General features: G+C 47.9%; 1 protein-coding gene across 3 annotated transcripts in view; it reads left to right on the top strand.

Annotated features, from left to right (window-relative positions):
* The window catches only part of Lrrc20 (leucine rich repeat containing 20), a 69,146-nt gene that overhangs the window by 2,073 nt on the left and 42,604 nt on the right, over positions 1 to 24,469 (top strand). For 2 of the 3 annotated variants that reach the window (XM_003473732.5, XM_013157022.2), the window contains exon 2: positions 3,604 to 3,748. In XM_003473732.5, coding sequence (XP_003473780.1) covers positions 3,667 to 3,748 — 82 coding nt within the window. In that variant the 5' untranslated portion in view covers positions 3,604 to 3,666. Of the gene's footprint in view, positions 1 to 3,287; positions 3,486 to 3,603; positions 3,749 to 24,469 lie in introns of those variants that run through there. The other variant, XM_013157023.3, reaches the window with a different exon arrangement.

The raw sequence follows: 24,469 nt of genomic DNA, 5'->3' as shown, positions 1-24,469 counted from the left end.
CAGTCCTACATGGGGTAGGGATCTATACTTAGTTCCAGGTGGAACCATGACTCTGTCACTTGTTTGATTCAGACATTTTTTGTTTTTCTCAAAAACAGCAATGACAAAAAGGAAGGCAGCTTTCTCTATCCCCCACCAGCTTTTGTCCTAAATTAGTATTAACTATTATTATTATTTGGAAGCTAGGTCTTGCTATGAAGTTCAGACTGACCTTGAACTCATGGCAGTCCTCCTGACTCAGCCTCCTGAGTACTGGGATTGTAAAACTGAACCACCATGCCTGACCTTAAATAAATTTCTTTGTCGCCCCCCCTACCCCCGCCAGATGGGCTTGGGGTGGGTGAAAGGATCAAAGAATCTAGTCAGATGATCTTGTCTTAAAATTTCCTTCCTTTTTCTTTCTTTCTCTCTCACTTTCTTCCTTCTTTCCTTCTGGTAGGGACTGAATCCAAGGTCTCATGCTACCCAAGAGCTCTTCCTCTGAACTACACCTGTAACCCTCTTTACCTTATTTTGGGGCACAGTTTCATTGAATTTCTAGGGCTGGCCTAGAACTTGCTACCCTCCCGCCTAGGCCTCCTGAGTAGCTGGGATTAGAAACCACCACATCCAGCTGAAGGTAGATGATCTTGTTTGTGCCTTTTTGGGGCCTTAGGAGCCCACTCTAGCCCTCTGGTGTCCCAAGTTAGTTCTTCCTTCAGTCTGGACCCTTCTTACCCTTCTTATATTGGTCCTGTGTAACATGTGACCCACTGGCCTTTCTCCTCACAACCCTGGTGGAAGAAGGCAGGCTTTTGTCGTGTGGCCCGGGGAGGGTCTGTAAGCTGGACTCAGGGGAGGACTTCTTTGTTGTGGGGGAAGAGGTAGTTTTAGGTGAGGAAAGGGTGGGTTCTTACTCATGCAGCAAGGGTGATGATTTTAAGTGGCTACCAGTACATTTTAGGTAATGGTTTGGATCACCTTTTGGGGATCTGGGGCACTTCAGTATGTACCCAGAACATCCTCTAGGAGCTATGGAGCCTTTCTTCCTAGTGAACTCTTCTGACATCCAGACCTTACATGCTGTTCCTGTTCATAATCCCGTGTCCACTGCCACTGACACCTTAGGTGTCTGCCACAGGATGGGTGAGGTTTTTAATGGGACTCTTTCTTCAACAGTGGCCGAAGGTACCACCCTACTTGGTGGCAGCTAGTAGAACGGCAGGCAGAGTGTCTGATGGACTGAAGTCAGCCAGCTGTCAGGGTAGCCCAGACCAGGGACACTCCGGTGATTTCTTTCCCCTCCCTCTCTGCTGTGAGGCCAGGATGGTTTCAGTGCTGTTCTTCAGAAAGTTGTTCATCTGAATCGCAGTCAAGCTATGTTCTATATTTCTTTTCTCTTTCATTCTTATGCCGTATCCTAGTGGATGCCCAATAGATGCTTCTAATTATTGATGATCAGTATTGGAGGTGAGGAAAGGAGGGGACAGGGTGTGATAGGAAAAATCCTGGGCTGGGAATTAGGAGACCTGGGTTCTTTGTTTCCTTCTAACTCATTCACTTCCCCTTTTGGGCCCTCACTTTCCCCATTCATAAAGGGATTAGGTCAGTTACCAAGATGCCAGCAGCATCGTCGCTGTGACTGGGTCTTAGGGGATCGCCTTAAAGTCAGCGTGGGGAAGGTGTTGGGTTATATTTTGCCACTGGCTTTCCTGTTCCCCGCTATCCTCCCTGTCCCATCTTTCACACTTTGTACATTTGGCACTTAGAGGCATTTGAGTGATGACCCTTTCCCACTTAGACTGAGTCTTGGATTTGTTGTAAGGGGTCTCCGGTACTCAGCTTGGAAACCCAAGTGCTGTCTGTTGACCATCATTATTCCTGCGGGGGCTGCTAAGCACCCGTATCTGGTGTGATGCAGAGGGCGGGGGCGGGGGGGAAGCACAGTATCGATCTGCTCATAGCCCATTGTGGGAGGCGGTGTGAATGTGCTGTATGCACACATGCATATGAGTGCACCAAAGCTCATAAACAACACAAGTGACTTACGCTGAGTCACTGAGTGCTACTGAACCTCAGAGAGAGGAGAGAACCCCGGGGCTGGGGCAATCAGGGAAGACTTTGTAAAGGTGGAGAGATGGGAATTCTACTCATTCCTCTCGGATGAGTCCACTGAGTTGTTTGTTCAGGGTTACACAGGTGGTAGATTACACGTGTGCTGCTGTGTCCTCTCAGTGGCATTTGTTCAGTATTTATATGTCCTGGACTCTGAACCAGGTGGGCCTCTGTGTTTTGGTCAGTCGTATGAGCTCAGCAAGGTGTCACTAGATCTCCTCCTATTCAGATCAAGGAACTGGGCTCCGAGCAGTTAAGAAACTGTCAGGGTTTCTCAGCTGCTGAATGCAGAGCTGGCCATTGGGCCCATCTCCAGGTGCTGTCTCTTCCCACTGCAGTGTGGTCTTGGCCCTGCAGGGTCAGCCTCCTTGTTGAAACACAGATGTATGGTGTACCTGTACCACTGCCTCTGCAGGTACCTGCCCTGCCCCTGAGCCCATCCACACTCTCTTCGGGCCTGCAGCAGCCCTGTGCTCTGTGCCCATCCATGCCCCTCCTCTCTACCCTTCCTGTTCTGCCCTCAGCCCTTGGAGCCAATTCCCTGGAACAGTTTGAGCTGCCTGTGAAGTGAGACTCAGGCCTGGGGCACAGTCAGAGGACACTGAGCTTGGCGTCAGTTCTTTCCTATCTCCAGGGGTGCTTCTGCTGGTTGTGTGGGTGACTTCTACAGTGAACGCTGGTGTGCAGCTGGTGTGACCTTTTCTTCAAACTCTCTTACTCCCTTCAACCTTGGCCAGGTCACTTAGCCACCTGATGTAGTTTCCTTCTCTTCCGTAAACAGGGAGTTGGGACATTTCTGTGACTTTATCTCTGGCACCTCAGAATTTTGTCTTACCCTTCTTCAAGCCTCTTCTCCCTAGTGATCCAGTTTCCTTCTCCATTTCTGGCCCCTCCTCGTTTCTTGCAGCTAGCCCCGGCATCAGGCTGAGAATCAGGTCTGCAGGCCAAGGCTGTAACCGTTCCTTGCTCTTGGCACATGGGAAGGGAATTCCTAGAGACTTCTTACCTGCCAGGTCACCAGCTCCAGTTTGCCAAGGTGTCCTTACTTCCTGCCATGGAAGAGGAGCCTGGCAGATTTGGGTGGGAGGACAGGGGAGCTAGAGGAGTTGCATGAATAAGCCACTGGCTCAGAGGCTCTGGGATGTGCCTTTCCCTGCAGCTGGTTGTGTTGCGCCTCCTCCCCAGCACCCTGCCCGCTGAATCACAGGCCAGCGCACACCTGAGTCCTCACACCTACCTGCCTGACCACTGTTCAAGCCAGGGGCCCAGTGTCTGGTGAGGTCATACATGTTGATCCTCCCAGAAAAGCAGCTGCCCAGCTGCCCTTACCCTGTCAGTCCCGGCAAAGGCCAAGCTGGATGTAGCCTGGGCTCTGTGTCCCCTGACAGGAGGTGAGTGGCTGGGCCCCTTCCCTGTGGGCTTCCTGGCAGCCCGGGGATCTGGAGAGGAGGGTGCTGGGGGTGTCTCAGGCTGGCAGGTGGGTGCTTGACGGCCCTGTGTTTTCGCCAGGCACAGGTCCCTTTGTGAACAGCAGACCAGCCTGGGAGCTGGCAGCAGGACACCTGAGTCTGCATGCTGAAGAAGATGGGTGAGGCCGTGGCCAGAGTTGCAAGGAAGGTCAACGAGACGGTGGAGAGCGGCTCTGACACCCTGGGTGAGTGTGGCCAGGCCTTTTCTGGCCTCCCTGTTGATGGTTTGTAGTCGGTTTGAAATGACATAGAAAGAGATGAAAGAAACAATGTCTGGGTGCGTCTTTGCCCTGAGCACAAGTGTGGCAGGGGATTTTTATTGCAGTGGTGGCAACTGTGTATACTTTTTGTATTCTGGGCCCCAGTGTAAGGATTATTTCTTGCTGTGGCTCATGGCCAAATGATTTTGAAAAAAACCCATGTGATGGAGCCTGTCTGCCTGCCTTTGAGTGGAGATGACAGTGTGTGTGTGTCCTTGGACAAGCTGCAGTGACAGGTTGGCCCTGGCCATGTCAGTGCCTCCAGATTGTCACCTCATTGAATTGTCACAATTTCCCTGTGATGAGTAGTGCCTGTCAGGTGTGACTGGTCTCAGTCTTTATGTTTTTTTTTTTTTTTCTCAGTACCAGGGATTGAACTCACGACTGCCTGCTTGCAAGGCAGGTGCTTATGCCGCTGAGCTAAGTCCCCAGCCCTTGGTCTCAGTCTTTAGATGAAGAGGGAATTGGGGGGGTGAAGATAGAGTGGGCTTTGGGGTTCACTCAGTCAAAAGCCCCTTTCCCTTATACTATTTCCCCTGAATTGTGTCATATATGTCTTTTGCTCTGAATCAGTCATAACATTTTAACCTGGTGGTTATGTGGAGACTTGAAGCATTTAGGCAAAGCATGCTCCTGCTTGATTGAGTTCAGCAGCTGTTTATGACAAAGTGTGGCAGGGGAGACCTTGCAGCTCCCTGTGTGTGCATGGAGTGTGTGTGTGGCCTTGAAATGAAAGTGCTAACTGAGAGCCACAGATGTGTCGTGGCGACCCAGAGGATGAGAGCACAGTCTCCCTTGGGGATGATAGTGCGATGGATGGGTGGCCTGAGGCAGGCAGGGTGGAATTTCACAGGCAGGTAGCAGTGTGTATCTGGCAAAGGAGCATTTTTCCATGATAGGTACTGCTGAAGCAGAGGCACGCCGTGAGGATGGGAAGCTAGAGCGGTGCTGTGAACAGCCAGTATCTTGGTTACTAGAGGTTTCAGTCCATTATCAGCTGGCTCCAAGGCAGGGTGGCGTGGCACTGGGGCAACACTTCAAGGCAGCAGCCAGTAAAAGTGGCTAGAGCAAAAGGGAGGAAGAATAAACCTCTCTTCCTTCCTTATGTTGTGTGCGGGCCACTCCCATGAGCCCCAGGGCACATGTAGCACTCTCAGAATCTCTGGGCCCTCCTCTTGCCCAGTATGAGGATGTTTACAAAGCAAGGATCCTGGTTCCTGCTGATCTCTTAGTTAAATTTTTAAACTTCTCATGTTGACACAATATATCAACTGTAACAACTCTTGAATCAGGGGATGGCCCAGGAAACAGAGACACTTACCTTTCAGGATTGGCTTGGTTACTGTCTCTTCCAGGAAGCCCTCAGCCCTGGCCTTTGTCCCTTGCTCCTGTCCTCCTCCGTACCACTCACTCGGTGTTCCCAGAGGACAGAGAACCTGTGGTCTTTTACCCCTTCCTCCCTGCCCCACTCCAAAGCCCAAGGCGGTGTCAGGAACAGCACAGAGGTGCTTGCTACACTCAGCCAAGGAGAGTCAGGCGTCTGTTCTACCAGTGAACAGACTTGAAGATTGCCTCTGCTTTTGGGGATCCTTGGACTGGTGAACAGTTGGCTGTGGCCTCTAGGTAAAATATTCTGGATTGCTGCACTGGTTCTGAATATGGCTGTGCCTACCTCAGGGTTCAGGGCTCTCTGCCATACTGATACTGTGGTTGATAGGCAGCCAGGGTGATAGGGGCTTGGGTATGAATCTCCACTCTGCCACCTCCTAGCCTGGTACCTAAGTGGCCTGCTTAACCTGCCTGACCCTGTTTTTCACCTATGAATGAGGATGGAGATTGCGTCTTGCCTCATCAGGGTAGTGACTAAGATACATGGCTTGCAGGGAGCTCTGTAAAGGGCAGCTATTGTTTTTAACTTTTTCTCATCCCCCAAAGCTGGAGCCCTAAATGCTCTATGGCTGAAACCTACCTCCTCCAGGTGTGAGCCAGCGAGGCCTCTGCTGAGCCTGCTGCACCCTGATTTGACCAGGAAGTATAGTACAAAGTAATAAATACCTGTGGCGTGCCACCTACTCTGATCTTAAGATGTCACAGGACAAAGGGACATATGTGGCTTCATTACATCCACATGGACCAAGCAGCAGAGGAGTGGGGCAGGGGAGGCTCGCTGGGGAGGAGGCAGCAGAGAAGGCACAGGTGTCCCTTGTCACTGCAGCATGGGACAGGCAGTGAGGGGTGGGCCAGCAGGCAGATAGCCTGGAAGGCCATGCTGGGGAGGCTGGACTTGGGCTGGAAATTACAAACTCTTGCCCCGATGGGCCAGGCAGGCATTTTTGGGAAAGAGTAGGCAGCCTTCTCAGGGAAAGGGTGTGGGGTTCCCAAGGTAGGGCTTTCTGTGCCAGCTGCCCTGTGTTGTCCTAGGTGTGTGCCCCCTAGGGAAGTCAAGCCAGGCCTCAGCTGCCCTGCTGGACCACCTGGGGTTGGAGCCCCAGTTGTATGGCACCAGTCTCACCCCACTGTGCAGACCTGGTATGGAGGTGGGTGGGGGTAATCACCATTCCTCGGTGTCGTGAAGCTGTCTCCTTGGGACAGCTCTAATCACAGTGGTCCTGGCCAAAGTTCAAGGCTTTTGTGTGGCAGAGACTGGGCCTTTAAAGTTAGGATTGGAGGGGCTGGCAATTTAGCTCAGTGGCATAAGTGCCTGCCTTGCAAGTCCATGGTCATGAGTTCGATCCCTCATACCAATAAAAAAATAAATAAAAACAGTGAACTAAAGTTAGGATTGGACAGCAGAGGAACTTTTTATAGTGAGCAGAAAAGAAGCAAAATATCAGACTGGGCCTCTGTGGGCTCCTACAGTCCTGGCTTTGCAAAGCAGAGCTGAGCAGGCTCATACAGTCTAAGGGGTCTGGGCTTTTAGGAAACCAGTGCATATTAGGTACCTGTCGAGTGCAGCGTTCTGGGGAGCTGCCAGGGATGTGTGCAGTAGAGTTCTGGACCTGAGACAACACCCATGAGACAGAGAGCAGAGAGTGACGCATGACTGTGTGCTAAGCTATGTCAGATAATCACGGGTTGTCGTAGTCCTCGGGAAGGAGATATTGCTGGGTGTTGCAATTGTCAGAGAAAGCTTTTCAGAGGAGGTGGGACTGAAACTGGGCCTTGAACGACAGACGATATAGCTAACTATGGTTCTCCTGCAAGATAGCAAGCAGTGAGCAGCAGCTAAACATTCAGCACTAGGAAGTGGCATAAATGCATTTTGTCAAGCTGTCCCATGTCATTAATGTAGCTGTGAACAACGGTGCATGACACTTCATTCTGTAGTTGGATAAACACTGGCACATGCTCCTATGTCAACGAATTGGAAAAAACAAGAATTCCGGCCTATAATATAGTAAGATGCCAATACAGCAGAGAAGAATGGAATAAAGTAAACAGGATGCAAATGAGAATCAGAAAATATTATTCTGCATTTTAAAAAATGTTCTTCAATGAACATATTATTCATAAAACTAAATGAGAATGAATGTTGGGGAAAGAACACCTGCTCCCAAATTCTTTCTCTTTTGTTTTGGCCCTGGGGATTGCGCCTAGGGCCTCACTGGTGCCAAGCACTGAGTGCCACCCTCAGCCCTTCCACCTGCTACTGTAGAAGATGAAGGTAAGATGCAAGGCAGGCGGCTCATTCCGTAAGCCCCTTCCCTAGGAGAGCTGGGGGTCTCTCTGGCCTCTCCCCTTCTGCAGGGTTCTCTTCCCATGCGTGCAGGCCTGCTGGGAGGGCTGCCCCAAGCCACAGCCGTGTTCCTGCAGAGTAGGAGATCCGCTGGCCTCTGGTAGGCACACAGGTAGGTGGCCCTGGCCAGCCCGGCCTGCTCCTCCAGCCTCCCCAGGAGAGCTGCCCTGCAGAGCTTCCCAGCTGCGGCCAGAGCTAGAATTGTGCCTCCCATTCCTATAACCAGAGCTATAGACCCACTTGCCCTTCTCTGGGATCTGTCCCCTTAGAAATGACTTCTCCCTTTGGCCTTGGGAAACCCCGAGCCCAAGCTGAAGCTGCTGTTCTCTCCGCCCCTCACCTCTCCAACATTGTCTCCTAGATGCTTTCATAGAGCACTGGGCTGCTCTTCCTGTCCCCTGAGCCAGGGGCCCCCTTCTGCTGCTACCCCTGAGCTCCCCAAGTTGGCTCTTTTTCTTTGAGGGCCTGATGCTCATCTGGGCCTCTCCAGCTTCTCAGGGGCCCCAGCCTGACTTCCCTTATCCTCCAGCCAGTGATCTTGGGGCCATCAGCAAGACACCCTCATTGTAGACCCTCATCTGTGTCCGGGCCTGAGGCTGTGTCATCTGAGGGGTCATTCTTGCTTCTGTCACATGTGACCAACCCTAGAGGGATGCTTTGTTCACTTCTCAGCCCTTGGGTTTCCGGACCTTCAAACAAGTGATGACATAAGCCCCGAGTAAGGACAGATCTGTGATTTCCGAAGCTGTGGGGAGATTTTTGCTTTAAAATCTTCAGTGTACAGGCAGTGACAAAGTAGCTTTCTAATCATGAAAAAGTAAATTTTCCCTGTTACAGAAAATAGTCCAAAGTCCAGGTTTTCTGCAGTGTCTTGGCCTTAGCTTCCCACCTCAAGCGAGCCTAGGTTTATGTTCTTGGACAGCCTTACCCACCCAATACTGAGCTACATCCCCAGTCCTTATTTATTTATTTATTTGTTTGTTTGTTTTGTTTTGTTTTTTGAGACAGGGTCTCACTATGCAGTTTGAGCTGGACTTGAGCTCACTTTGTAGCTCAGGCTGGTCTCGAGCTCAGTGATCCTCCTGCCTCAGCCTGCCAAGTGTTGGGATCACAGGTGTGCACCACCTTGCCTGGCTTTTACTTTTTATTTTGAGATAAGGTCTCTCTAAGTTGTCTGGCCTGGGCTTGAACTTATGATCCTCCTGCTTCAGCCTCCTGGGGGGCTGGAATTACAGGTGGGCACTATCACACTCGACTCTCTCTGTTCCCTTTCGTGACCCAGACTGTGCTACCAGCCCAGTTTAGCAGAGAATTAGCCATTTAGCATCCTGTCTTTTAATTCCTCTTTGCTTTTGGCCTCTGCCTTGCTTTTATTAAATGCCAGGCACTATTTCAAATGCCTTGCCAGTTCTGACTCATTTAATCATCATCCCAACCGTATGACACAGGTGATATTACACAAAAGTTAGGGAAACTAAAGCTCAATTTGTGTGTGTATGTGTGTGTGGTACTGGGCAGGGAACCCAAGGTGCTTTACAGCTCACTGTGCCTTCTGCCTTTTATTTACCTGTTTTTACTATATGAAATCCGAGTAACTTTATGCTTCTATGTCATGTTTATTTTATTTTTATTTCACATCTTTTATTTTTCATTTTGAAAGAGTGTCTCACTAAGTTGCCCAGGTTAGCTTTCAAACCTGTGGTCCTCCTGCCTCAGCCTCCTGAGTAGCTGGGGTTACAGATGTGTGCCACCACATGCCCGTGCAGGTGTTCAGTCTGTCACTTCTGTCGTGTAGGTGGGAGTTTTCCTCTATTGTGCAGATGTTGGGGCTGGAGATTTAGCTCAGCGGCATAAGCGCTTGCCTTGCAAGCAGGCAGTCATGAGTTCAATCCCCGGTACCGATAAAAAGGAAAAAGACAAAAAACAAAACAAAAAAAATATTGTGCAGATGTTGGAGCTGGGAAGAATACAAGTGGCTTGCTCCTGACCCAGCTGTTTGTGGGTGGAGTCAGAATTCTTCTGGGGCTTCCCCATGTACTCTGCTGCACCTGCTGTGGGATAGAAGATAAAGAGATAAGAGTCCTGGAAGCAGCTCCCTTCTGTCCCCTATGCTTGCCTTCTTCTCACTCCTTTTTGGAACCATGGTGGGCCTGTCCTAGTCCTTGATAAGAGGAAAAGAACCAGACGCTAGTATTCACCTTTGTACCTGGTATCAGCATCACGGTTAGAGCGGCCTGGGGCCAGCTGGTGTTGGCCAGTCTCCACAAATCGTGTGTCCCCCGGCTTCTGCAGTATTTCCTGAAAGGTGGGTCCCAGGTGGCCAATACCAGGACTGAAGGGCTTTTGGTTACAATGCATATTTGCAGAATATTCAAGAGCTTTGAAAATAGAATCTGAGCTGGAGGCTTGCATTTTAGCAAGCTTCCTGGATGAGTCCCCTGTGCCTTGAACTTTTTCACAGCCAATGCCTCGTATCTACAGTTTCAGCATCCTTGAACTCAACCAACCAAGGGCAGGAAATATCACAGGCCTGCTCTTTTTGTCAGGCTCACTGTGCACTTCAGGCTGGTCTTGAACTCATTGTGTAGCCCAGGCTGGCTTCACTGTGATCCTCCCACTTCAGCCTCAGCCTCCCCAGTGCTGGAATTACAGTCATGTGGCACCTTGCTCAGCAATCACACGCCTGTTCTTACTTAGGATTTAAATGGTCACTTCTCTCTCAAGGTCCAGAAACTCCAAGGGCTGAGAAGCAAATAGAAGACGTCCTTGAATTTAACCAACCAAGGACAGAAAATATTTGGGAAAAAAATTTTGTGCCTGTACTGAACATGCACAGACTTTCTTTTTTGCTGTTATTCTCTAAGTCAGTGGTCCCCAGCCCTTTGGGCACCAGTGACCATTTCCTGGAAGGCAATTTTGCCACAGACTTGGTTGGAGGGAAGTGTGGTATTTTCAGGATAATTCAAATGCATTACATTTATTGTGCACTTTATTTCTATTATTATTACATTGTAATATATTATGAGATAAAAATACAACTCACCATCATCCAGAATCCATGTGAGACCTGAGCTTGTCTTTTTATAACTAGATGGAAGTGTGTTGCTTATGTCCAGTCTACTCTGTAATCTCACTTTGCTTGCTCTCACTACAGGAAACCCTGCTTCACAAAGACAGAATGTTGGACCTGGAAGCAGATTTTTTAATGCTTTTGTGACAATCTCAGGATATTCTGCCTTGACTTTAATCTGGGGTGTCATTTGTGATTTCAAGCAATTGATCTTCTGGCATACACAAAGTTGACCCACCTGCCTTATTCAGAAATGGGCTGCAGAACAGTTCCTACAAGTTCTGAGACCTTTTATGGTTGGAAAGTAGCACTCAAACTCCTTTGAAACAGATAAGTGATCATGTACCAACTGGGAGGAAAAAGACCCTGGCTCAGGCTCTTTCAAAGTCTCTACTAATTTTGGAAACAGGTCAAAAGTCCCAACATTCATTTGAGGTGCTTGTAATTCCGGGTTTTCTTTGAGTGCAGCCCTTTTGTCTGCTGACCTGAACACAGTTGTCACTCTCCTCTGAAGTGCCAGATTAAGTTCATTGAGCAGGTTGAATATGTCACATAAGCAAGTTTTATAACCCATTCTGAAAACACTGAAATATGCCGTAGATGGTAATTGTTTTTCCAAAGGAAATCTCTGAAGTGGTCCCTTAACTCAGAAACTCTGCCCAAAGTGATTTATCTTTGAAAAGCCATCTTCTATGTAGAACAAGAGACATGTGCTGTGTGTCTATTTCCTCCCAGAGTTGCATGTACAGACATGAGTTGAGGGCATGCTTTAATGTGGTTGATTATTTAAATCATATCCTACAAAATGTCATTAAGTTCAGGTGAAATTTTTTGGCTAGCCACCATTTCCATGTGGATGACAATGCGTAGACTCACATTCAGAAGGGACCTCTTCAAGTCATTTTATGAAACCAGAGTGTCATCCAGTCCTGGCAGCTGTTCTGTCTGTGCAGATATTGACACACAATGACCACTTCCATTTCATGAGTCCTAGTCATTTAGAGACTTGAATAGTTCTACAGTTTGGTTGGCAACAAAAGTGCGTGTAATATATTATCACGCACATCTTCCTGAAAAGTATAACAACAAAACAAGTATTGTGGCCTTGTTGACTTCAGTAGACTTATCTGCTTGGATTGTGGACCACCGTGATGCATTCATTACTCCTGTCTAACAATTGTGCCTCACTGTCCTCTGCCATTTCATCAATTTAGTTAGGGTGCTGGCCACATGAAGAACATGCAGCCTCCTAAAAGTTGATGACAAATGTTTTTTTTTTCAGCAGACTGGGGTGAAGGGCTTCTTAGCTTTAGCAATGTGGTCAGACACTAAGAGTGTGCTCTCAGTACTGATGATACATTTGATGAAGTGGTACCTTCATTGTTGCTTCTGTTCTTCAGGGTCATGTTTATTTGTTTTGAAAAACTCCAAAGTCTTGTCTTTTAATGCAGGCTGCTTGGTGTCCTTGTGGTGAAGCAGTTTTGAAGGTTTTAAGGCTTTGTTGGACAGAAGTCACCTTATATACACAGAGGGCTTGGAGAATATGGGTCGCCTGTTTCAGTGAACCCATAATTTAAGAAGAACTGTTGGTATTTTCTTTCGAATGCAGATTTCTTTTGTTGACAATCTTAGTCTTCTGTTGTCATCAGTGGGTCTTGCCTCTTTTTTAAAGTACCTCACCAGCAATGTTTTGTACTCGTTTTGGCTTGTGACTGAGACACATGGGGTGTGGGAAAGAGGTACCGGCCAGAAGTGGTGAACAACATAATGGGCAGGTCACATGCAGACCGGAATACTGGATTGTGACTTAATGCCTACAACCACATGCAGCTGTACAATTGAAGCGTGTTGGCTCACTTGACACTAGATAGCTGTTACCAGATGCAGCCTAATTGTCACTTGCCACTCACTGACAGGGTTTTGATATGAGTCTGCAAGCAACTGATTTATTATGTTCTCTGTGCAGTCGAAGCTCTCTGCTAATGTGGATGATTGGAAGTGACTGCAAATACAGCCGAGGCTTTGCTTGTTCTCCCTCCTGCTGTGTGGCTCTGTTCCTGACAGGGGGTCAGGGGCCTAAATAATACAGAGTAACAGCAAATTTCATAGCATTTGCATTGTATTACATGTTACAAATAATCTAGAGGTAATTTAAAGTAGGCAAGAGGATGTACATGGGTAATATGCAAGTACTATGCTATTTGAGCATCCTAGAATTTTAGTATCTGTGAGATTCCTGCAACTAGTCCTCCATGGATACCAAAAGGTAACTATGTATTTAATCAAAGTATCATTTATGTAAGTAAAATATATACTTTTCAGCCTACAGTTCTGTACGTTTTGACAAATTGTGATCTTGTAAGCACCACCACAAGATTCAGAACTTTTCTATTTCAGAAATTTCTCTTGTGCTCGTTTGCAGACAAACCCTCCCCTGCTGCTCAGTACCTGGAAACCTCTGATCTATTTTCTGTCCCTGTGGTTTGGCATGTTCCAGGAGAGCATAAAGTTGGAGTTTCTTAGTCCCGCTTGTGTTGCTGGCATAAAGTACCCAACAGCCATAACTAAAGGGAGGAGAGGTTTACTTTGGTTACGGTTTTTAGAGGATTCAATCTGTAGTCACTGACTCTAACTAAGGCAGGAGGGACATGATGGGAGGATCTGGCAGAGGAAAGCATTCATGCCAGGGCGGGCAGGAAGGAAGGAGCAGGAGAGGGAGGTGACCCTTGCAGGTCACACCCCAGTGACCCACCTCTGACCAGGCCTAGCAGCATGCTCAGTAGTGGGCGAATCCACCAGTGAGTATAGCACCCCTGATACATTCCGGAAGCCCAGCTTCTGATCTCACAACATTTCTGGGAAATGTTCTCGGTCAACCATATCACAGAGTCATACAGTATATAATCTTTTGAGCCTTCCTGCATCTTTTTTTTTCCCTTGGTAAATGTCATTTATTTAGTAGGTAGAATAATTGACAAGTGAACTAAGAGAAAGGTGGTTAATAGCAACTGTTAATTACCATTTAGCACATTAACTGACCACTAAGGTGAGCTTTTGTACCTTTCATCACTGCAGTGTAATATGGATAGCATTTAATTCATGATCCAATTTTACAAATGAGGACACCAGGGCCTTTGGGGTAGAGCAGCTTGGCTATGAAGGGGTAAGCAGGGTGCTGCAGGCCAGTCCAATGGACCCCTGCCCTGCCCTGCCCTGGAGAAGCAGGAAGCCTGCTGGTCTCTGGGGGCTGCAGGCTTCTGCACCCATGTCCTGGGATAAGGGAGGTAATGGGACAGGGAGCGCTCTCAACTTGGAGCCACACAGGCACAGAAATAAGAGGAGGAGGCAGGGGCATTAGGGGGCATGGTGGCCAGGATATTTTTGTGTTGGCATCAAGACTAACCCTGTGAGAGCTGTTGTACACACCAGGAGGCAGAAAGTGAAGCGGGCGCCAGGCTAGCAAAGGCTTGCTTCTTTACGTTAGCATACTGTGTTGGAGATTCGCCCATCGTCTGTATGAAACAGCAGCTCATTCCTTTCTTTGGTGAATGGTATTCACCATGATCTGGTAGGGGGCACTTGGATGACTCCATTTTTTCCGTCATAAATAAAGTCTGTAATGTTCATATATAGATTTTTTCTCGCTCCTGTAGCCAGGGTTGAATCCTGGGCATCCACTGTTGAGCTACATCCCCAGCCCCTCTGATTTATTTTGAAATAGGGTCTCATTGAATTGCCCAGGCTGGCCTCAAATTGCACTCTGGCCTCAGCCTCTTGAGTAGCTGGGACTATAGGTGGGCACCACCGCACCTGGCTCTCATTATGTTTTTTAAATTTCATATGTTCTTTTAGATGTGCAGTGGCCTGTTATTACAGTTTAATTTACTGTTCTTAGATGACAAGTGAACCTCTTTTCATGTGCTTCTTTGTGTTCCATCTATGATAAAATGTCTTTTCAAGTCTTTTGTCTAATAAAAAGAAATGTGTTTTCTCATTTTTTCCCCTGTTTAAAGTGGGGGTTGAAATCAGAGCACTGTGTTGCTGGGCTAGTGCTTTGTCAGTCCTCTTGGAGGGCTTTAAAGGTTCTTTAAATGTGAGTTCTTTGTCAAATACGTGTCTTGCGAAGACAGTTTCCGGCCTCTGCCTCATCTTTCATCCTCTTAGCACTGTCTTTTGAGGACAGACACTTTTAATTTTGATAACTAATTTATATTTTCTTTTATAAATGTAGCTGAGAAATCTTTGCCTAACCCACAGAGATTTCCTCCTATCAGAATCAGCGGGGTATTGGGTAAATGTGCATGTTCATGGACCTGACTAGAACTTTAAAAGTAGACTCTCAAGGGAGGGCCAGGTGGTCTACTTCAATAGAACTTTGCATTATCTCCTCCTCCCACTGCTTTTTCCTCTTCTGCCTTTTATGATACTGGGGGAATCAACTCAGGAGTGCTTACCACTGAGCAACAGCTTTTTATTTTATTTTTGAGAAAGGCTTTTCCTCAATGGCTGAGTCTGGGCTCAGACTTTGAATCTTTTTGCCTCAGCCTCCTGAGTTGCTGGGATCATAGGCCTGTACCACTGGGCCTGGCTGTGACTCTTGTATTATTCTTCCTTGCTTTGAATTTGAGAATCAGTGGTTTATTCTGTGCTTTGACAAACTTATGGGTGTTTATGAATGTGCTTGTGTGTGTGTGTGTGTGTGTGAATAACAGGGGGAGAGGGAGACAGAGAGGGAGAGTGAGCGGAATGGGGGATGGAGCAATATGAGGTTGGGAGACCCAGGGCAGTGAAGGAAGGGGTGCCCTGCACCCCTGCGGCTCACCTGCAAGCGCTTCTGACCTGTCCTTACCAGCAGATGGCGCCCTGTCACTGGCTCAGCTGTAGTAGGAACCTGAGCCCTAACCAGGCTGGTGCGGGGTGGGAGTGCCAGGTCCTGACAAGGACATCTACTCCCGTCCAGATGGTTGCCTATGTTTACTGCAGTCTGACTCCTGTAGGTACCTGATCTTTTTTTTTTTTTTTCTTGTTAAAGAAAAGTTCTCAATAACTCACTAAATTGCTAAGGTTGACGTCATATTTATAATCCTCCTGCTTCATCTTCCCAGCGTGCCGGGATTACAGGTGTGCAGCACTGCTCTTTTGAACAGGAGTTCTCAGGAAATGCAGTTTTAGGAAGCACTGAATATACACTCACTGAATCAGAACCTTTGCACTGAATATACACTCAATGAATCAGAACCTTTTGTTATAGTTCAGAAATTGCTGCTTGCTCCTTTTTCAAGAAACACAAATGGAGTATTTGCTGTGTGTGCCCTGCCTGGGGACTCAGGGCCTGCAGAGTGGGAGGCAGCTCGCTTGTATTTACAGTCTCTCTTTCTTTCTCTCTCTCTCACACAGTCTCACTGAGGAAGGGAACGTAGCAGGAACAGCTTTTCTGGCCTAATGGGGTGGTGGCCTTAGCCTGCCGCCTGTGGGGAGATCTTTGCTGTGTGTCTCCCGGCCTGGGCAGTCTGCAGAGTCAGCCATGGGCGGCCCAGCTCCGAGGATGTGGGGAGGGGGGGTCTGTCTCTCCTGGGGCAGTGGGCTGTGGTTGGCCAGGCAGGGTGGGGGCACAGAGATACCCCCAGGACCCTCTCCTGCTCCCTTGTAAGGGGACTGCCCTCTCTGAACTATATTTCACATGGTACAATGTGAGGGGTAACTAGGAGCTTTTTGCCTAGAATGTGATCCCTAGTTGTGGTCGCTCTGGGTTTAGGGTCCTTGGAGGCCAAAATGTCCCTTGTACCTCTTCTCTCCTGCAACTCTTGAGGACAGCATCTCTCCCTTGAGAGCTCAGGACTTTCTGAAAGAAAGGCGTTGTGTTCATGGGTGGGAATATCTCAGGTGGCCCTGGATCTGGATAACTCTTCATGTGGGAAGTGCCCTGAACATGGTAGCAGCCCCTGCCTTCAGGCTCTGATTGAGTCTTTTCAGGCTGTCATAGTAGACGTTGCTGCATCCTCTCATGGTAGAAGGGAGATCTCTTTGGTGTCTCTTTTGCAAGGGCATTGATCCCCTGCATGAGAGCTCCACCTCATGACCTACCCACCTCCATGCCATTCTTTTTGGGAACAGGTTTCAGCGTGTGAATTTGGGGGTACACAGATGTTCAGTCCACAGTGTCAGTAGTAGGTGGGGGAGAGGGTGGCCAGGTGTGCAGTTTGGAACCTGGTCACTTCTTAACAAAAGAAGGAAGTCTTGGCCATTTGGGATGTACAGGAAAATGAGTCTGGGGCCCCTGAGAGATGTGTGAAGAAGCTCACACAGGGGACTGGATGGACATCACGCAGGCTGGGACTGGAGATTTCTATAGAAGAGCCGCAGTCCTGGTAGCTGGACCTAGGATACCTGCCCGCCCCCAGTGTCACTGCTCAGAGTGGCATTTTTGGAGGAGAAAGATATTCCTTGAAACTGCATGGATATTTATGCAGCTTCAAAAAGTGTATGTTGGCAGAAGGAAAAAAAAAATTCCACCCTAGCCCCAGAGAGGTAACTAAATAGATAATTTTGTGGCATCAAAAGCTTGTACTGCTCAAGTATAAAAGCATTAGCCTTGGGGAGGTGATTTAACAAGGCCAAGGAGTTTTTTAAAACCAAATACTTCCACAGATGTAAACACAGCTCTGGCTGATGAGGCAGCCGGGGACTGAGATACATGGCAGAGGGCTCTGGAAAGGCCAGTTCCAGAATCAGCCCCAACAGACGGTGGGCTGCAAGGTGGTGACATATATGCAAGAGTACCCTCTCCTTTGCTGTAGGGGTTAGGAAATTGGGACTGCTTCTGAGAACAGGTGCCAGAAAAGGTTATTATGCTCGAACATGAGGCGGAATTTAAATCCTTTTAATTGGCACCTGCCTCATCATGGTTGGCTGCGTTTTGCTAAGATGCATATTTTGTCATGCTGTAGTTTATCCCCATGGTTTCTTTATTCCATCAAGTTCTTTTGTGCAAACATTTATTCACTGCATGCTGGGTCTGTTGCCTACTGCCCTATAGAGGATGGGAAAGAGAAAGAGTGAGCTAGTTACAAGCAGGTGTCCCATTAGGTCATTGTATTTGCTGTTATTTCTGTCTGAATCATCCTTTGCCTGGATCTTTGTGTGCCCTGCACCTTTTAATTCTTGTTTTAGCTAAGTGTGCTTCCACCAGCAGCAACCCACACCCTGCACTGGCTTCTGTGGCCTCCTGCCCCCCAGCTTAATCCAGAGGCCCAGGGTTCAACCCTAGTACTGGAAGGAAAGAACAAACTGAGCTCCACAGGTTTGCCTGGGTTATCGCAGTAGCCAGTCTTGTGTTAGAGTTTGAACTTGAGCCTTTCTTATGGTCTTGATGCTGTACTTTCTTTCTTTCTTTTTGGTACCAGGAATTGGCCTCATGATCTCCACTTGCCAGGCAGGTGCACTGTGCTGCTGAGCTATATCCCTGGTCCCCTCTTGCTGTCTTTAACAAACAGCCCATCTCAGTGGGATCTAATCCTGCCTTCAAGGAGCTCTCCATAGGAAGACAGAGACATACATATTAACTCTTGTGTTTATTTAGGGAGTAAAAAGATACAACAGGACAGGGGCCATGGCAGATAGCAAAAATGTAACTGGGGACTCCAGGGTGGAAGTAGTTACCTTTGCCGGGGACATCAAGCATTTTATAGAGAGGAGCTTGAGGGTCCAAGAGTAGCCTGTCAAAGGCCAGTTGAAAGGCTGCTGCAGATCATAATCCTGGTCCTCACTCTGAGGGCAGGTGTTCAAGAGGAAGTTGAGCCCCACCCTTTCCTTACAACTTTAAGCAATGTGTCAATCAATCTGGGCCTTAACTTCTTTTCTGCAGACAAGGCCTAATAATCTCCCTCCCTGAGAGGTGGTTGTCAGAAATAAACAGGGTAATTGTAATAATTGTAATTGTTAATAAACAGGATAATCAGTATTGTCTGCTGTTGATCTTTTGGAAGACTCCAGGGACTGCCCGGGCCTCTTCCAGGTCTAATTTGGCCCTGTGGCTTCAGTTCAGACCAGCCAAGGTCCCCTCAGAGCTGTGGATGGCTGAACTGTTGGCATCACGTGGCTGCTGTTTTGATTCCCTTTCATGTGTGCAATGAGTCATAAATTCAATTAAAATGACTTATTAAGTTGGTGGCTCTGCATCTCTTGATTATAGTCTGGGTGTGCCATTTACTTTTGTTTTTAATTAAACATTGGCTTCTATTTTTCTGAATGTGGCTGATTGACTTGGTAGAAAGAAGACAGGAGTTTTATTCATTGTTATTTTTAAATAAAGATCCAGGTCCCAGCTGGCTGGAGAGGCACATGTCTGTAATCCTAGTGCTCTGGGAGGTGGAGGCAAGAGGATCACAAGTTCAAGTCCAGCATGGGCATTGCAGAGACTTTTTAGGACTTTGTCTCAAAAATAAAAAATAAAGAACTAGAGAGGTAACTCAGTGCATTAAAAAAAAAAATTGGCCCCATGTACATGTTGTCCCCTTGTCACAAGGTTGTTACAAATGCACTGCCATGTGTCCTCTTTCTCCACTAGGGGGCAGTGCATCTGAAACACCTCTATGATGAATTCTCTGGTACAAACAGCGCATCTTCATTGTATGAGTTGAACAACATAATGTATCTTTGCACCCTTACTGCAGCATCTCCTGCTGACTGAGCGCCCACTCTCTGCCAGGCACTGTGCCAAGCACCTTGCAGGCATTTCAGCTCTTACTCAGAACAGTCCTCTTAGTTGGGTCATCTTGTCTTCATTTTTAAAAGTTATGCTCACCAGAAGAATCCACATTCAGAGTGTACAATTCAATGGGTTTAGGACAGTCATGAGACTGTGTACCATCACCACCATCTAATTCCAAAATACTTCCAACACCCCCAAGAGAAATCCTTTACCCATGGGCGGTCACGTTGTATTTCTCTGTCTCCCCTCAGGCTCTAGCAGCAGTGTCCTTTTTTCTGTCTCTATGGGTTTGTCTGTTCTGGACAGTTATGTAAATGAAATCAGACACTGTCTTTTTGTGACTGACTTCTTTTCATCTGGCACGATGTTTTCCAACTTGAAGCTGGGCATACTGAAACATGTCTACAATCCCAGCACTGTGGGAGACTGAGGCAGGAAATTTTTGAGTTTGTGTCCAGTTTGGAAAATTTAGCACCTTAATAAGATTCTGTCTCAAAATTAAAACAAACAAACAATAAACAAAACAAAACAAAAAAAAACCACTTCCAGGAAAATGACAGACTGGTGAGCAGCAGAGAAAGAACCTCTCCAAGTTTGGAGTCCAGATCCTAGAATATAGCAATGTGAAAAAGAGAAGGGCGGGGGTCCCATGGACACAAGAAAGATTGAACTGAGACTGGAAGCCTGTGGAGAGAGAGAATTCAGGAATGCAGCCAAAATAAGAAAACCAGCGGTGGCGGCCCTGCTGGATGGGGAGAAACTGCAGGGAAGCCATGCGGTCCCCGTGCCTTGTGTGCTGGTAGAAGCCCTGTCAGCTGGAGGAAGCCGCAAGGAAGCCACCTCTGTCTCCTGTCTCCCCCGCCCCCCAAGCGACACAGGCTATGATAATGACTGAACTAAGGAAGTAATCTGACATTTAAGTTGTTTGATTGACTTTTCAAGTCTGGGGCTGGTAACCCGAGCAACTAGAGGGTAAGATTATTCACTATAGTAACGATTGTGGATTGCCCACTGTCCTATCACTGTTTTGTTTTGTTTCACTGTACTGTTCTGCTTTACTCCCTTTAAAATAAAAAAACAAAAACTTAAAAAAATTAAAAAGAAAAGAGAATAGAAATGTTTTCAAGCTCAGACATGGTACAGCCTATGTTAGAATTGCCTTCCTTGTTATGGGTGAATAATATGCATGTACTCTATTTTGTTTTGTTTTGGGGTTTTTTGGAGGTACCGTATTTTGTTTATCCGTTTTTCCTTTTTATGGGCATGTGAGTAGTTTCCACTTTCTGGATGTTATGAATGCTGCTGCTGCGGGCATTCACGTACAGATTTTGGATGAATTCAGGCCCTCACCATGTAGAGAAAGACCTTGCCCTGGGACTGCATGACTTGCTTGAGGTCTCACACTGCAAGAAAGAGCTGGTCTAAGGAAAGCCTGCATGTGGGTCCTGCGGAGATCTTCCCTCCTGGGTCCTCATTTCTTTTTGTGTGGTGAGAGCATATCCCAACTGAGTATGATGGCTACTGGGTGGGAACCCCAAGCCCCACTTTGTCCTCTGAGGCAGACACCCCGTCACCTCATTTCCTAGTGAGGCTGGGGCTTCCGCGGTAGTTGAGTGAGAAAGTGCCTGTGAGACGCGGATTTGCATGCAGCGTTCATCGGCAGGATATGTGTGCATGCATGTATATGTGTGTATGTGACCACAGCCCCCAACTGTGCTCCACACTGCCTCTCTGAGCTTCACCCTGGTGTGTACCAGCTCCCTGTGCCACCATGCCTGGCTGAGCTATTGTTATTTACTTCTCTTTCCAAACTGTCTTCTGGCCTTAATAGGAAGTCAGCACAGCATTGGGTGGACTGATGTCATGGGATGGAAGACCTTGAGTTTTGGAGCTGGCTGGCTTTGGCTGCAGCAGTGTGAGGCAGAGGCTGCCGACCCTCGGATCCTTATACCCCATCGAAGTGCAAGATGACCCCAAATTCCTTGGCTGCAACTTTTGCCCAAAGTGTCTTTGCTTGGTAGACTCAAGGAGTCACAGAATGTCTTGCCAGGTTGAGACCCCCAAAATCATGCAGTCCCAACTCCCATTTTACAAATGAGGGGACAGGGTCCGTCACAGAGAAGCTGCTGCCCTGAACCCTCATGGCTGATAGTGGAGGAACTAGGATGGCCTTGAGCCTCCTAAGTCCCAGTACTTGGCTGTGTTCACACCAGGGGTCATGTGTACCCTTTTGAGAGGCAGAGATGTGAATAAGACAAGAAGAAAGAACGCGGAGATGGGCTCTGTCCTGAAACAATCTGGTTCGGGGAAACAAAGTACATGAAGCTAAATGTCTTCCATGAAGGACCTTCAAACCTTTCCACAGGCACAGAGTGGCCAGCACAAGCTAATATGATTGCCGTCATTAGCACCCCCATTATTATCATTGAAATAGGCACAGCTGGCGGGGCATCTCTTCCCACTATGCAGATGATTCTGAAACCTGCACCCAAGAACCCCCCGTGGGGCTGGTTAAAACACTGATGTCTGGGCCCCAGCCCCAGGGTTTCTGATTGGTGGGAAGTCATGGTGGGAAGAGAGTGCAGCTTTGAGTAGGTTAGCTTTGGGTGGAAAGACTCTGGATTTTGGTCTGGAATGGGGTCCAGAAATGTGCATTTCCGGTGGGTTCTTGGGTGGTGCTGATTCTCTGCTACTTAGCATGGTCCTTGGACCTTCTGGGCAGACTCCCAGGCCCTATCCCAGACCTGCAGTATCCAGAGTTGCACATTAGCAGGATTCCCCATAAGATTTGTTGCACATTGCTGGTAGAGCTGCGGGTGTTGTGCAGAGCTCACTGTGGCTGCACATCAGAATCACCTTGGGGGAGCTGAAGAACCCCTGCTTCCCCAGCTCCTGCCTGGCGACTGAGAGGGAGGCTTAGGCATCAGGGTCTGTGCAGCACAGAGCCGAGTCCAGCAGCCTGCAGGGCTGCAGACAGTAGCCCTTAGCTGCCCCTCACCCTGGTACTGGGGACCAGACCCTGGGATACTCTGCGACTGATTATAACCCCAGCCCTTTTTATTTTTATTTTTTAAAATTTTGAAACAGGGTTGCAAATTGAATTTATAATCGTCCTGTAGCTGGGTTACGGGAATCCCTTGCTCCTTTTTATTGAGATGTAAGCCAAGGTTCCTGCCTGTGTTCCCACAGCTAATAAGTGACAAATCCAGGCTTTTGATCTGATATTTCTTTCATCTGTTCTTTCAACTCAAAGTCTCTCTTTATAAAGTTCCATGGTGACTGAAATATATCAGGGCTCCCAGGGACCCTTTATAAACAACAAAATCTATATACTCGTTGAAAATTCAAGATCTGCCCCACCCCTTTTCAGAGTAGCAGACCATCCCATACATATTCTAGGGGGGCAGTGCAGCGCAGTGGTCAGGGACACAGACTCAAGCTCTGCTGTGCCACTGATTAACCAAAGCCAGCTGCTCTGTGCCTCAGAGTCCTCCTCTGTGAAACAGGAGTGGTAATTCTGCGTGGCCTGTGCCACAGGGCCGTGGGCAGTGGGTGAGTGAAGGCAGGACAGCTCTGAGCTTCTGAGCTGTAGACAAGAAGGACTTGGTAAAGGTTTTTATTGTTTGTTTTAACTGGGTGATCTGAATAAGTCATGTGACTGAGCAAACTGTTTAATGTCTCTGGGACTCAGTTTTCTCATTTGTTAAGTTGGATAAGTGAGGGTATCAGTGATCTTATGGGGGATTTGTGAGAAGTCTAGGTAATAAGTCTGAAGCCCAGCACAGCACCCATCCGGTGCACGCCACACACTGGCATTGATGGCTGCAGTTAAAGGCCTGAAGCCTGTACAGGAGAGAGCTATCTGGCTGTGCAGGAGCTGGAACTGGGTGAGTCATGCCTCCAAAATTCTGAGGCAAAATGATCTGGGATGCTTTTGCCTGGCAAAAAGTTTTTATGTCCTGGAGTCCCATAAGTGTGGGGTGGAGGGGATGGAAGGTGTTTAACAAGCATGGAGGTTCGGTTTTGCAAGATGTGGATGTTCCAGAGATTGGCTGCCTGACTGTGTGTCTATATTTAACGCTACTAAACAGTGCCCTTAAAAATGGCTATGGTGGGGGCTGGGGGTTTAGCTCAGCAGCATAAGGGCCTGCCTTGCAAGCAGGCGGTCGGTCGTGAGTTCGATCCCTGATACTGCTAAAAAAATGGCTAAGGTGGTAACATTTTCCTAAATTTTTTTTTAGAGTACTTTTAGGTTCACAGCAAAGTTGAAAGATACTGTCTCCCATGCGAGCCTCCCACACAGTGATCTACGTCACCAATCAGAGCTGTCCATGGGTCATGCTTGGTGGATGTTTGTAAAGTGTATCATTATTACTCAGAGCCCGTGGTGTCCTCCAGGACTCATGCTTGGTGCTGTGTATGCTGTGAGTTTGGGTGGATGGATTTATGTGACCACCGTAATGGTATCATGTGTGTTTCCTCTGTGCTCTGCCTGTTCGTCCCTCCCTCCCCGGACTCCTGGTGACCCTGATAGATCATACATTAAAAAAAAGAGATGAGTTTATGATGTCCCGTGTCTTCCTGTACGTAAGAGGTGCCATGGGTGACCCAGGAGGGCAGCTGGAACGGTGAGTCCTGAAGGGGTGTCTGCCAGGCTTTGGGTGTGGTTTCAGTGTGTCTCCCAAGGGCTCATGTGCTGGAGCCCTGATCCCCAGCAGAGTGAGATTGGAGGTGGTGGAGGTGGAGCCTGGTGAGAGGGCACTGGGGGTGTGCCTTTCGGAAGGGAGTAAGTGGTTCTTAGAAATTAGGTTTTTCCCCTGAGGACTGTTTTGAGAAGGACAAGTCTGGCCCCTCCCTCGCTGCTCTGGCTTCCTGTCCCCCACACGATCTTGCTCCCACGTGCACTCCACCACTGCAATGCCATCTTCCATGAGGACTTCAGGGAGCAGGGACTGTGCTGACCGGAGCTATCAACCTTTAGAGCTGTGAGCTAAACCGACCGATCTCTTCTTTTTGAAGTACTCAGCCTTAGGTAATTCATTATAGTAACAGAAAATAGGCTAATACCACAACAACTATCAATATGAGATGTGATTAACAAATATAGTAAATGTTTGTGTTTTAGAAATT

The sequence above is a fragment of the Cavia porcellus genome, unplaced genomic scaffold, assembly GCF_034190915.1.
Source record: "Cavia porcellus strain 051 isolate PalLab524CR breed Dunkin Hartley unplaced genomic scaffold, mCavPor4.1 scaffold_28, whole genome shotgun sequence".
NCBI lineage: Eukaryota > Metazoa > Chordata > Mammalia > Rodentia > Caviidae > Cavia > Cavia porcellus.
Note: the sequence above shows the minus strand (reverse complement) of the source record. Positions and strands in the feature narration are given on the sequence as shown.